Raw genomic sequence first — 15730 nt, 5'->3', positions numbered from 1 at the left:
CTACTGTAGATGTATAGAAATTGTACAATAAAAGATTTGTTATTAAATATGTCAAACTACTGTGTGAAGAAAAGATACTGGTATAGCAAAATTGAAAAAGAGGTACATGTTGGGGGACTAGTTATTTGATTAATGCTGAAATTACCCCACATGTACCAAACTACCGTACTGAAGATTTATTTGTTTCCATAGAAACCACAATAACGAGTTTCGGAAATAGTTAAAAATAAGAATGAATTGGGAAAATGAACTCGTTCAGGTTACAAAGTTCTTCTATCCTACCCTTTTAGGATTTGTTTTACCTCAGTTGGACCCCTTCGTAAAAGTTGAGTTTAAAAAAATACATGTATAATTGCTTGCAACCACTTCATTTGAACTCTGGTGGATCTTGTTTCAGTAACCATAATACCAAATCTCCTTATTATTTTTTTTCTATTCTTTCCTTGGTTAAACTTTAAAAAAAATCAGGATTACATAATAATTTAGGAATTGATACTTAAACCATAAACACCATTTTGGGAAATTTTGATCTCCTCAGTAATACTTGAAAAATAGCCACACAAAAAAAAATCTGAATTGAATTAGTACCAAATACCAGTCAATATCATGTTTAAGATGTAGGATTCAACAAATTTAATTTAACACACTTAATTTGAGAAATATGAGGTAAAATAAAATACCCAAAGTCAATTTGAGGCATTACATGAGTGTCAGTAGAACTAATATTTAGGAAAACTAAGACATCTTGTGAGGTACAAGTCACAAGTTTTTAAAATACCCTGTAAGAATTAAGTTTTGCAGGCAGAGTGACTTAGCTTTGTAACGTTAATAATATACTTAAAGTTCTTTAAGTTCTTAGGTCTTTATTCATAAGTTCTAATCCTTAAATAAAAATATACCAAAGTTTGATCTTTAACAAGGTAAACAATACTGGAACTTTACAAATCTAAAATCAATACAGACTTCATTCATAAAACTCTAAATCAATCTTATCTTTCGTAAAAAAATATAACAAGTATTTTATATAAGTATACAATTTTCCTTTGACTATTTACTTACTTTGAAAAAACAAAACTTTTTAAATTTTGAAAAAAATATGAGAGAAATAATTTTGACAAACCTGACAAACAGCTGTCCCCGTGTTACTATAAATAGCTTTATATTTTGACTAATATTTAAACCCTCGATTGATCCTATTACTTATTAGATTACATGAATTAGACTCTTATTTTGTTTCTGACAGACAATTAAGTGCAATACTCTAAACTTTTAACCTTGTGATTTTTATCTGCCTTGTTTGAGAAGGAGCCTTGTCAATAAGATACGATAGTAATATCATACACGACAGAGAATACATGCACGGAAACATGTATGACACATTGTTAAGTACACAAAGTTAAGACTGGTTTTGTTGGAGGGAAACTTGAGTGCTTTTTTTTTGTGAATTTTGACTGCCATATAGATCTGCATAACCTCCCTTTCATCAAAGTTTAAGATCAACCAATTGTTCAATACTAAGACAAAATGAAAATGTAAATACATGTATTTTTTTTTTTTAAACAAAAATTAATTTCTTTATACTTCATAAAATTTACACTTCAAAGTGAAAGAAAATATAAAATAAGTGTTTGAATTAGTCCTTATAATGAAACAACAACATGTGATATATCCCTAACTGTCTGTTTCGTGTTACAAGAGAGAAAGGAGGATATTTAAATAGAACAAGAGTCTGGTGGCAGTTAAAAGAATGACCTAGTTGAATTTTTTTCTATAATTCAATATTTAAGTTTTAGAAAAAAGCTGGACCCTTAATTGTGAGCCTCTTACACAGTAGTCTGATGTATATTGTCATTTGAGCATTTAAAATTTCTGGTACATTTGCATAAGCCCTTTTTATTTTTTCCATTAGTTTGGTTTATTATGTCGAAAATGAAACCCTTGGGAACTTATGTCATGGAAATTTTGACATTAGTAGGTTTTTTTTTAAGAACCAAAGAGCTCTACCACTCACACATATGACTCCTGGTTACATCATTGATACATCTAGTCCAAATAATTATGAAGTCTTTAAAGGCTATATAATTTTTTTGCCATGACATAATAGTCATTTTAACCCAAAAACATCTCACTACAAAGTCCTCATAAATTATCAACTCTGCTATACACCCTTGTTAAATCATTAACGGTCATACCCCAATATAAAACCAAAATAAACATCAGCCTGTCAAATTTTCTTTAAAATAAAAACCACAATGTATATCTATTTTTACAACTGTTATGTATTGTTACAGAAAACTGGTAACAAAAAATAATCCAAGATTAAAATTATACAAACATTTTTTTATAAAATTTCAACTTGAAGAGAATGCAATATAAACAAAGTAAAAAGATAAGAACCCAAAATAAAACACTTCTCTATAAAATCTTTGAAATGTTACAGATTTTTAGTACAGTGTATAGACAAACTATTTCATGGCAACATAAAAACGTAAAACAATTTAAATAGTTTCAAATACTTTTTTGTTTGAAATAGATATTATAAACTTGGCAAGGTTCCCAAAATGAAAGTTTTAATTTGAACTGCTGTTAAAAATCCTAATTCTGGTTACATAACTCTTCAGGATTAATTTATCATTTTTGAAAAACCGTAATCATTCGAACTAAACCTTTCTCACTGATGAATGTAAAAGTGGACCACAGAAATCAGCTGATTTATTACCAAAGGTTATAAAAACTTGTCTAATGATTAAATCCTGTCACAGCTTCAGGCATGATATTGATGGATCACGTTAAATCATTGATGTATCATTTATTATACAAAGGAAGATAACTCATACTTTTTTTTTGTAATTTTGTACTTTAAGTTTGATTGACAAGTGAAACTTTTTATTTAAATACATCAACCGCATATCTTTCCATTTCAAGTTCTTAGTATATATATATAAATAACCCATACAAAAAAATCTTGATTGGTAATTGCTTAACTAATTATTTTTTTATGTTATTTATAGAACATGCAATTTAGCTCTCAATTGAATACTCAGTTTCATGTGCAATCTTGAGAAAGATTCAACTTTTGTTTCATGAACAAAAATGTTTAGAAAGATCTTTGTCATTTGGGTCAATTTTATTCCTTTAAGTCAGGATGAATGGCTATTAATTGTTGGACCTGCAAATATGCAATGGATAAAATGCATTAACCAAAAGCAAAAGGGATACATGTCTATGATTAGCTGCAGCCCTTTTCACTACTTTAAAGCATGTGATCATATATACTTACGACTCTTTGGTCTCCAGGAGGACAGGTTATCAGCACTCAATGACAAGTTCCCTCCACCCTCTGACAGTCGTGACAAGGACTGAAATAAACAAAAAGTTGTTATTATTATTCATAATGCACTGAAAACACATGCAATGTTACAATTTTTTGCAACAGTATATATACTAATAGGAACCACTTATTTTCACACTCTCCACTTTTCCCTCAATTATTCTTCAGGGAAGTTTCCTTGTCATACAACACAGTGGATGACTGGCTAATACAAGCAATTATTTGATTGAAATCTGAACTTTTGTTTACTTAAGTCTTTTCCTATTAGTTAAACCACATTTTTTCCTGCAGAATATTACTTTTGAGATGGTCAGTTTGCTCAGTTCCTCAAATTTTAAAACAACTATGATTTCTAGTTTTTCAAATTTCTCATTTTCACTTTCTGCTCAATTTCTTTCTAACACATGTTTATAATCAGGGATCTTTAAGTCAGACTGGTCAAAGTCAACATTTAATACAATCACTAGACACATAATTAACAATTCTGCAATATGGATCCACTGTCTTCCTAATATCTTTTGAATATACTAGAACACACCCGTGATATTGCGGGTCCGTGACTTAATCAAAGTATATAACTATGCGTATGCCTTATTTTAGTATTGGTATTGTCATCTGATCAAGTCATGCCGATTATAAGATGCACAGTTTTCTGTTTTCAAAATCTTTCTGTTTGAACATGTTGAACCCGTCGACCTGGAACCTATCAATTATTGGTAATATTATTAATTTGCAAAACAAAAGGGCCGTGGAGTACTTTTTAACAGTATACAGCAAAATTCTAAATACACCGTTTGGTGGTGCGCCTGTCAAATGCGGAACATACAGATCATGTAGGAATAGGTAACAGTTGAATATACTATTGGTATCGGTGTCGGACTCGACTCGGAACTTCTTATTTATTGGCAGTATTAATTACGTGGAAAACAAATGGGCCTGGAGTGGTGTAATTTTTAATCAACACTATTGTACTATATTAGTTATATATAAGGTTGAATTCTTTGATTCATCGTTTTTACGTGATGACGGCTGACAAATTGGACCTCGTAATTTTAGTATTATAGATGGTATAATGGTCACAATTTTTTTATAATCCCGAGATTGATAGGTTACTCAATTAATATTCAATTAATTATTCCTCGACCAATAACTGCAAAATGGTAAATCATTATTAGTTTCTTTAATAATGTAAATAATACAACTAGGTGAATATCGCAATAATAAGATTTGCATTCTGATACACAAAATATATATGTATTCAGCTTTTTCTGAGGTCGCAATAATTAATCTAACATTTTTGTCCATTCTTCAAAAATCTCTACATAATAATTTCTAATTTAGGGTCTTAATTAATATATTGTGTGTTTCCCCAATCCTGACTCTGCCAAGCTATGTGTGGGTAGGTAGGTACGGAAATAATGTAATATTGATCTGGCAAGCCTGAAAATCGGATTTGGATAAAAAGATATTTGACTTAATAGTTTAGACAATAAAATTTTATGAGTCTGACCATTTTTGCATGGTCGATACTCGAAAGGGATTGGAGAAACAAACAATATTTTATTTTAGGCCTTGCAGTGCAGTAGACTGACTGCCATTAAGTTAAATTAAATAAATATATTAAAAGTGGCATAAAATACACACAAACTTCAAGATGTCTTTTGTTTTTGCTGTGTCTATTTAGGTTGCTGTCTCATTAGTACATCATTAATGTCATCCCAATTATATCACTAAATAAAAAAAACTCTCTTATCGCAAGATATATTTGATTTTACCACACTATCTTATTTTACTCAATTCATAAGAAAAGTAAAATACTTCAGCGTTGTTTATCCTTTCAAAAACTGAACTAAATGATAAAGAAATAATTGCAAAACTATTTTTATTAGAAATGTGAAGAAATTGGAATGTTAGTATTTTTGGATGTAAAAATAAATGGTGTTATATTTGGAGGCTTTCATATCTGTGGGGCATAAATTTGTGAAGATTGGGAAAAAGCATATACTTGGTTTCGTGAATGTTAACTTATTTTGCATAAAAGTATTTATAAATTTTTCATTTCTTGAAATCTAAGAAATTTTTTAGTGCACGAGGAATTACGAAATAACTGTATATTTTATGAGCAGATAATGGTTCGTAGGTATTTTAAGTCATAATAACAGTAAATCTTATCCTCTCATATCATTCAAAGTTCAGAAGTTAATTTTTTTGGGGTCTGATATATTTAACATACATCCATTCAATTAAAGAAAAAAGTATTTGAGATTCTATTGAACAGAGTAATTGTTTATCCCTGCACTTTGGACCAAATCTATTATTTTATAAAAAAAATCTTAGAATAAATTGCATTAAGAATAATGCAAAATTCATATTTGCTGTTAATTTTTAAGTCATGCAATTTCATTTTGAGAAAAATACAATGCTTTTTTATAAGCAAATCCAATTGGAATTTAATAAACAAAGATACGCATAACCAGAGACATATATATGTGTATATATGTCTCTGGCATAACTTATACAATGTTATCAGACTTACCCTGTTACTATGTATAAATTATCCAATTAATTTACATATTATTTTAATTAGAATGAATAGCAGGCTTTCATCAAGGTATGCAGTTCGTGTTACGTGAAAATAGGTCAAACAAAACTCTCTTTGATAAGATAGTGGTAGGTAAAACACAAAGTGATTAGAACTTTTATTTCTGTAAACTAGTGCAGATTGACATGAAGAAATGGATTCAATTACCGTTAAGTGCCGAAGAATTTTAGGCGATTGTTATGCAATCTTTCTCTGATATAATTAATAGAAAATTGAAACAAAAAGTCAAGCGATTTGTTTGATCAAAGAACTAAATTTTAGCTCCAGATTTTCAGCAATACAGTTATTTAAAAATTTTAAAAATTCAAGTGATTCATTTTATCAACGAATTCTTTTTAGCTTCATCTTTCCTCCGATGTAACTTAAGAAAGTTTTAAAAAATCAAGCCCTTCATTTAATAAAAGATCTTTTTTTTTGCTACAATGTTTATAACTTTGTAAAGAAAGTAAACATTGTATTTTTGTTCAAACAGAAAACTGTTTGCATTGCATGATTTAGTGTGTTTAAAGAGAAAATATGCATTTAAATTTCTAAATTACTCATTGACATGCCCGTCTTAATAAAACATGCATTTGAAATTGAAAATAATTAAACCTGATGTAAGCGTCAAAATATTTACCTGTTTTTAAACTATTTCCTGTTTTAATATCACCTTACAGGTGCAAACTTAATCAGCCAAATTAATAGATCAATACGCCAACTATAGATATACGAAAAGTCACTGGAGGTGAACATAACAGCCAATTAATTAAGATTAAAGGGGAGATAATCAGATCAAGGTGTCTGTTCTATAAAATCAGGTGAAATTGACCATATAATCTTTTCACCTGGTCAGGGTATTTAAGTGTTCTGCTCCAGTAATATAATAAGGACACACAAAGAATTTAGTTATTATCACAAATATGTGTCAATGTAAAATTTATAGACTAAAGTTTGTTTATAAGAGGTTTCTAATTTAAGATCTTCGAATCTATGTAGAGAATTAAAAGATTTGGAAGGATAGGTTAAATTTAATTTGACCCTCTCTCCCCCTTTTTTTTTTGATACTTTTACTTTGAGTTGTGATAAGCATAGGATATCATACAACTGACCACAAGAGAAGTTTCTAATTTTAAAATCTTCAGCCATTTTTGTTCAGAATTTAAAGATTTAGAATGGTTGTTTAATTTTCATTTGACCTTCTCCCCCCTTTATTCTCGATACTATCATTTTCAGTTGTGATGAGCATAATATCATACAACTGACCATTGAAGACCTTTCTAATTTTATAATCTTCTGCCATTTTAAAAAAATTAAATGATTAAGAAGAATTAGTCATTTTCAGTTGACCCCCTCCCCCCTTTTTCTTGATATTTTCCTTTTGAGTTGTGATAAGCATACCACTGACCATTATATCTATTATGATAGATGGTTACTGCAGGATGCTGTTAATTATAAAAACATGCAGCGGATATACCATGTATACCTGGTGCAAGTCAGTTGTACCATCAATCACGGATATTCTCTTTGTAGTTATATACTTCATTATAATTACATTAAAACTTTTTTCATCCATACAGATGGCAATATTGTATGCATCATTTGCTCAACCTTTTTTTCTAATGAGATAAGAAAATGTTTATTTTTCAAATGTCTTTTTGTCATTCTTTATAATTGTTAAATTGTTCTAAACACTTTCAAAAGGCTGTATTGCCACTACCAGAGTTTTCTATAACTATTAGAGAGGTGTACTATTTTCATTTTTATTTAAGACCACTTTCACAAGAAGATTCTAATTTTGCATAGCAATCTCTCAAATTTTGTACTAGCAGGCAGGTAGCTCCCTATACGCTTACACTCAGTTGCATGCACAATGCAAAAAGGAAGCTGGCAAAATAAAAATTTATATTTTGAATGTTTAAGGAAACACCTATGTTGTCACTTTTTTAATTGATGAAATATCAATAAATAACAGCATTTGGTTTCAAAATAAAAGTTTTATTACTGACACGGCATGTTATTTTAACATGTACGCTGGTTTATTACATCTCGCGAGTGCTACCATGAGTGTACTACATATGTTGAAAACAAATGTTTCAACCAACAATGAACAACAACAGTTACTTGCATTACTGCATATTCATTGAGATTTCAGTGTGAATATTGACAAAGTAATAGAGAAGTTTGTTTTTGTCCAGACCCGAAGAGCAGATTTTGGATGATTTTGAGTAAATTCTGTATCACAAATATGTGTTGCTTATGTATTACTCTATCAATCAGATTAATTAATAGTTTTACATTCATAAAGTTTGTATAAGTTCTACTTACATATAGCACCTCTTTTAACAGTCCTATGACCGAAAACCGGAAAAAAAACCATTTTACTGCATAAAAGGGTCCCAAAAATTTGGGCGGCAATTGTTTGCATATCGTTTCAATATAGCTACGCCCCTGACAAGCTTAAACAAACCATTTCAAAGGAGGTGTAGTACCATGATTTAAAGTTATAAGACTTTTGAGAATTGCAGGCATGTAAAGGGGGTGGGGGTCGGAGGAGTCCTGATCCCAGGCTTAAAAACACGAAAATCCTAAGGTTCCCAATTTAAATAAATTTAAATCCTGACTTCCTGAATTTCGAAAAAAAAAGAATTCCTGGATCCTGATGGTTCAATCCAGAAAAAAAAACAGTATACCCCTACATTTTCTAATGGGTGGGTATAACTTTAAAACAGACATTTTTTTTCTCCAGAAATTATTCCAACATGAAAGAAAGCAAGAAAAATACTATAATGTTTAAATTTCAATATCTACTCACCATAAATAATGTACACAGTAAGAAATTATAAGTATATTTCCAGAAAATATATGTATAATAAAGTTATCCAATACACTTAAATATGTATATATTGTAGAAAGCCATAAACTGCAACCAGAAGTTTTCAACACCTTTTTATCCAATACACTAAAATATGTATATATTCCAGAAAGACTAACTACAACCAGAAGTTTGTACACCTATTGTTTTTACCTGATATCAAATAACGAAACACCTGGTCTATCAGCTGTTATTAATTAACTGTAATTAACACAACACTAATTAAAAACAATACAACTTGTCAAATGATCTGCAATAATGGGAGATAACTCTAGTTAATTTTGTCAATTGTCCAATGTTGAACCTATTTTCATTTTGATTTAAAATTCATTCATAACTTGATAAGGTTGTTTTTTTAAAACTGTAATGAAATCATTATTTCCTGACCTGGTCTTTCATATTTTATTTTTTTTTGTTTCATAATACAGAATTAGTGATTTCAAGAATGAAAACCCTTCCAAAAGTAAAATGTATAAAAGAATAAATTTCTAGAGACACCATTAAAGTCAATTTTTCTTTGTTAAATTACACCCTATATACATTGTAAGTATCCAGATTTTTATTGGTTTATAACTTTAGATATTCGTTGTAATCATACAATTACTTCATGTTCAGCAGGAGCATTGGTAAAAAACACCTAGCGGCACAGGAAATGTCTACTTCTCTATTTTTCACAAATTCATATGACTGTCCTAAAAATTTGATACATCTGTTTAATATTTTGATGACCAATCAATAGGAGGTTTGCAATTCTGATTGTTTAAGCTAACCATCTCTATTTATATCTAGTATATCATGGTCAGTGTGGGGAGAGGGTATTTGTGAAGAAATGCTAAGAAAACTCTAGTTTCTCTCAACTGATATTTTTCAACAAAAAAATCTTCTGAGCGTATCATATGGTATAACTAACCAAAAATGTATAGACTTTTTACAGTTTACTTATAAGGAATTTGAAAAGATAATTTAATGAGGAAAAACTCATTTTTGATTATATTATCTGATAGACAGAAAGCAAAGACAGGCCAGGCCAGGCCCTTAGCCAAGATGTCTCTGAGAGAGGTTATTTAGGGTCATGACAATCTGCAAGTCATGTAAGTATATATAAGTAAAACTTATGATCATCATTTTTGTATGATTTACTGATAAACTCGTGATAATACTTAATCCATCAACACCAAATGATGTAAAAGCAGTTGTTTCTTTTATTAAAGAGTCATTAGAACTGAGGAAAGGAGAACAGTAACTGTTTTTATCATATTTCTTATAATATTGCTGAGTTTTCATTATGTTTCATAATGTTTGTTTGTCAATGTATTTGCCACAACCAAAATTGGTTTTTGTATGTTTTGCAAATAAAGATATATATGAAAAGAGCTCCTGCGCTTGTAAACTACATAGATAAAAAAAATTGGGTCAATTCATTATTTTTGTTTAAATTGAGTTTCTCTTCTCATCCTAATTTGATTGTGATAATACAACAGGTAAAATGAGAACCTACACACATGTAACAGGGTTACACTAGGAGATATTGACAATAGCCCATGGAAATCAGATTTTAAACAGGGCAAACTTAATCTTAGTTCAACTTTCTTGTGAGACAGTTACATTTATTTCCTCTTTTCAAAGGGCAATCTAGTTTTATTCAAGGAAAGTCAATTTAAGAAGTAAATTTCACTGAGAGTAGGTCAATTTGGGCAGGACCTTGGCTAGTTGAACATATCACCACACCTTATCCTGTAGTATCTATTCAACAAGAGGGGTCTCATGAAAAAAACTTTAGAATCTTTTTCTTTATATCACGTTCCTCACAGATTTCAACTTTTCAGTATTTAAATGAGATGGTTTATCTTTTATTCAAGTTTTCACAAAAAATCCAATTTATAAATGAACCATTCATAAGCTAAACATGTATAGTTAATCCCCGATTACAGAATGAACAGTCTTGTTGTTATATGTATCTTATACAAGCTAATCCTCATAGAATCGTATTATCATCACATCCTAAACAGTTATACACTGACCTTGGATTTATGCCATACAAAACCTTTCCTCCGTAATGCTGGACGTCGCTGAAGAACCATGTTTATATTACACTATCGGTACATGTCCTTCATTATAGGTATTAGGAAAGCCTTAAAGTAAAAGTGTACAGATTTGTTGTTAATCTCATGCCTACACAAATCTTTAGAAGTACGGCTTACCTTTGCCTTGTGCCACACAAATCCTTTTCTCCGTAGCGCCTGTCTTCTCTGCAAATAAATTCCTCTCCCCGTCTCCATTACACCCTGTTAGTATAGATACACATAATAATTAACAACAACTAATTAACTACTTAATACACTGTGTGAAATTAAAAACAGATTTTTCACATATTACACGTTAAAATTCCAAACTTAAGTGTGTGTCTTCCCACATAAGGATTTTGTTGGTATAAATACTTGTATTTTAAACCACACTGCATTAATAAGATGTTTTCACAAGTAGTTCTCAACCATGTCGTAAATGATAAAGTATATTTTTTAATAAACTCCCTAAAGTGACATAACACTCTTACCTGTATTTAAATGATAGGAATTAAATTTCATAAAGAAAATTTAAATAGCTCAAAAACATCTCATTTTTAAGGTATAGAGTAGTACTTAGTAAATAATTTGTTTGGTAATAAATTTTTTAATGAAATGTATAAATTAGTTTTGATTCAAATAAACAACATAACATTTTTGTGTCGACCAAATAATCACATCTTTCCTAATCTGGACGGAAATGGAGTAAAAGACAAATTGTACAATAATATGTTTGACTGTTTACATTCGTGACTATAATATTGGACTGACTAATTTATCAATGAAAAGAAATCCTTCCAACTTCATCACAAATTAAGTCTGTGTATTGAATTCAAATGCCTGTTTTCATTTTTATTAATTTCAAAACACAATGCAAATTTACATGTCTTAAAAACAAGATGATGAACTCAGTGAAGAAATAACAAGCATTACTCCATTAACCTTCTGATTAATTTATGATATTATGTTAAGAAAACTCTATTTATTACCTGATAAGGTTGGGCATAGGACATTTGAGCGAAAAAGAAAAAAGCACATAGGGTCATTTGAGCGCCGACTTCATAGGACAATTGAGCGCCGGGATATTAACCTTACCTGAGTTTTCAGACAGGACATTTGAGCGAAATTTTCCCTGATAATTTTACACGAATTAAGATTTTTTTTTAAAAGTAAGAAAAAAAAGGAACAGAATCTCCGGGATTTGCATTCGAAATACTGCCAGCAGGAAATTACGAGGGATTTTTATGTCAGAAGCCTGGGATATAAGTTCCAAGCCCGAACAGACTTGTAAATAATGCCGTTGCCGAGTTTTATGTTTTATGACAGTGCTTTGTTTTTAGTGCTTTGTTTACAATTAAAAGATGTTTTAATCTTTTTGTTGGTAAACTCCTGTTTTATGACTGTGCTTTGTTTTTAGTGCTTTGTTTTTTACAATTAAAATATGTTTTAATCTTTTTGTTGGTAAACTCCTCATTTAATGAACTATATTCGTAAGAAAATGTGGTATGATTGCCAATAAGACAATTCTCTATCCAAGACTTGTTTTCGCTCAAATGTCCTACGCTTATTCTTATTTTCGCTCAAATGTCCTAAAATTTAGGCGCTCAAATGTCCTATACTTTGGCGCTCAAACGTCCTTTTTTTTCCGCTCAAATGTCCTGTCAATGCGCTCAAATGTCCATTGCCGATAAGGTTATCACAAAACTAATTACATTACTTTACTAATTAAATTAGCTTATCACAATTTCAACTCTAATAAAGTTTATCTGCAAAATGGGAGATAACTCTAGGCTATAAAATTATTTTAATGGAAAAGGAAAGAACAAAGTAATAAGAAATTATTATTGTAAAGGCAGTTTACTTCAAAAAGGAATTTTGTATCCTAGTGCCTTTCTGAAAAGTTAATAAGCATTTATGAAAAAAATAATAGGTGTCTAGTGACAAAATTCACTTACCAAAAAAAACCAACTTTAATAATTGACAACTAAACATTTTGATAGAATTCCAAAATGAATTCTTCAAAGTTGTATTTAAACTCATTTCATTGTGTTAATTGTTTATTATAATTCAAAAAACATAAATACATAAAAACAGAACCATTGAAAAACTTGGTAAATGTACCCTAAGTTTAATTTTGTTCTTTCACAATTAGTCAGTATACCACCAGTATTTTCTAAACAAGTTCACTGTATGAAGAATTTAGTTTAAGAAATGAAATTATAACAAGTATAAAGAAATCTTACCTATTAAACTATAAGTTACATTTTTAAAAGTAAATTTTCCATTTCAATAAAGTTTATCCTTAAACACATCAAGGTTTATATTATGAATCAAATGAAAATCTTTTGGTCAAGTCCTGAGGCTAATATGTCGTGTATTGAGAATCTATAATTACAGGCAATACACATCCAGGTGACATAATACATATGCAAACTTTATCATTTATAGATAAGTGCTTTACTTATCCTAGTAAATTACTAATTTGACCTTGTTTTACCTCAGTTTATTGTTTCATCGTTATGTAATATTATACCGCATGACTGAAATTCTTTCTCACATTAAATTTTTAATTTGACATGATAGATTACTCATTTGTGCATTAGGACCTGTTGCAAAAATGTAGCTTTTATATATGGACACTTCTTATAAGAATATAACTTTAGAAGTTTTGACTTTTGAGCCTAAAACTAAGTCATAGAAATCTTGGATTGATTCATAATATTAGCTTGTATGCTTTAGTTTTAAGAACTGCAAACCTAGTACCGGTACATATTATTTTTTTAAAGATCTAATCACAATATAAAATTATTACTTAGGGATTCAGGGGGAGGGTTCCTAGGGTTGGAACCCCCCTTTTTTTTTTAAAGATCAATGCATTTGAATGGAAACCATATAGATGAAACCCCCCATTCTCCTGGGTTGGGACCCCTTTTAATAATGGATGGATACACCTCTGGGATTGCAGTATGGAAACACCTACTTGTTCACCAATCCCAGTAATTATTTCTTGCTCACAATGCTAAAATATTGAAATTTGATAGAAATAGCAGTCTGGCATTAAAATTAAAGACTTTTCCTGAAGGATGCCTGATATAATGGTCTCTTTCAAAAGTATAAAAGGTTCTATAAGTATCAAAATAAGTTTTAATAGTAATTTTTGGGGCCCTTTATAGCTTGTTGTTTGGTGTGAGCCAAGGCTTCGTGTTGAAGGCTGTACATTGACCTATAACGGTTTACTTATTTTTAAATTGTTATTTGGATGGAGAGTTGTCTCATTGGCACTCACACCACATCTTCCTATATCTATTTAAAATATCAATATTTGCCTCAAAACTGTGAATTTTTTAACCTTTCAAACAAAGTTTATAGCACCACAAAACAGGAGCCCCCAAGATGGCCATTTGTAGTACAAAAGTTTTATCTATAAAATCTGAACATATGTAACCTACCACACAATCCTTACAGCACCACATTACACCATTCTATTATCTAGTTTGGTAACATCACATGTCCTATTGGCTAACAAGTTAAAAACATAAAAACAGCACCTGGAAAATTACAATAACAATGAGATATGTTTGTAAACACATTTCAAATACAAATTTTTGATGACATTTAAAAGTTTACTTGTACATACAACTTGTATTACAGGATTGCTGTCTCATCAAATATTCTTTTACTAAGACAGGGACATTCATTGACATCATGTTTGTCTGAAAATGAGGTTGTCTGTGGTTACAATCATGTTCTTAGTCAATCACTTCAAACGAAACTTTAAATGGATGGTAGAGGAATTTTAACAAATCCTTTCAAAATAGCAACATTCAAATGATATTAACGATTGTTTTGGATTCGTCATACTCACTCATGGGGCCTGTTATATAGCTTAATAAATGCTATACAGGATTTTCTCATTGTTGAAGACTGATTACAGTAATATGTAATTGTTCATTTTTTTCTTCGACATAATCACAGCAGTCTCCTCATTTTTGATACGATTGATTGATTTGTTCGTGTTAAGTGTGACTTCCAGCACTTATGTCTTTCTAGTGACAGTCATTTTTAATTGAGGGTGTTTGGATAGAGAATCATGACCCGTGTTAGGAAAACAAACTGACAATCTGTGTCAATTGAGATTGGAGTCAGGCACACCTGCAACAAACTGACAAACTTAATTAGACCATTGCAGCATTTTTGTCTAGTTTTTTTCCGACATAGTCGGTATAGTTTCGGTTTGTGCCCTTTGAACTTAAGGACGCATTACTATTGCAACAGAATAAGCATGCTCGAAAAATCCTTTCTGTGATTGGACAAAATGCTGTCATGGTGTGTGATTTGGTTGTGTTTAAAAAAACATCTCGTTAATTATATCGTGCTGGAAAAGTGAAAAGCTATAAATATTTTAACTAGATCTCACAAAGAATTATATTTTATTAAAATAATAATTTCTCCAATAGTAGCTGTTTGCATCCATGACAGCTGTTTATTTGGGACATTTATATATTTTTAATGTAAACTTTGTTATACGAACGTACATGAATTTTAGAACGCACCTACACGTGAGATTTCCAAGTTTTTTTTTTAAACAAATACTCAAATTTAAATACGTCGGATATATTTTTTTTAAAGATTATAGTTCTTGTTTAAATAGAGTGTTGTTTTAGGCAGCAACCATTTGATTTTCAGAGGGGGGGGAAGTTTGTTTCCAGTTTTTGGAGAAAAAAATAATTTGTTTTTGATTATAAAAAAAAAAAAAATTGTTTGTTTCACCCTCAGCTGCCAGTAAAGCTAAAATTGAAAGAAAAAAATTGTTTTGACTTGTCTCGAAAAAAAAAGATTGTTTTTTGCCACAGGCGAGAAAAAAAAATTGTAAAAAAATA

The 15730-nt window shown here is 30.1% G+C and overlaps 1 protein-coding gene across 1 annotated transcript in view; it reads right to left on the bottom strand.

Annotated features, from left to right (window-relative positions):
• Window positions 1-15730, bottom strand: part of LOC134710056 (uncharacterized) — a 60227-nt gene that overhangs the window by 43986 nt on the left and 511 nt on the right. The window contains exons 2-4 of the mRNA XM_063570214.1: window positions 14300-14398; window positions 10989-11072; window positions 3281-3359 (exon numbers count right to left, since the gene is read on the bottom strand). Coding sequence (XP_063426284.1) covers window positions 3281-3359; window positions 10989-11072; window positions 14300-14323 — 187 coding nt within the window. The 5' untranslated portion in view covers window positions 14324-14398. The remainder of the gene's footprint in view (window positions 1-3280; window positions 3360-10988; window positions 11073-14299; window positions 14399-15730) is intronic.

Source organism: Mytilus trossulus, chromosome 3, assembly GCF_036588685.1.
Source record: "Mytilus trossulus isolate FHL-02 chromosome 3, PNRI_Mtr1.1.1.hap1, whole genome shotgun sequence".
In the NCBI taxonomy this organism is placed as follows: Eukaryota; Metazoa; Mollusca; class Bivalvia; order Mytilida; family Mytilidae; genus Mytilus; species Mytilus trossulus.
The sequence above is the reverse complement of the archived record's forward strand: the minus strand, read 5'-3'. Positions and strand labels throughout refer to the sequence as shown.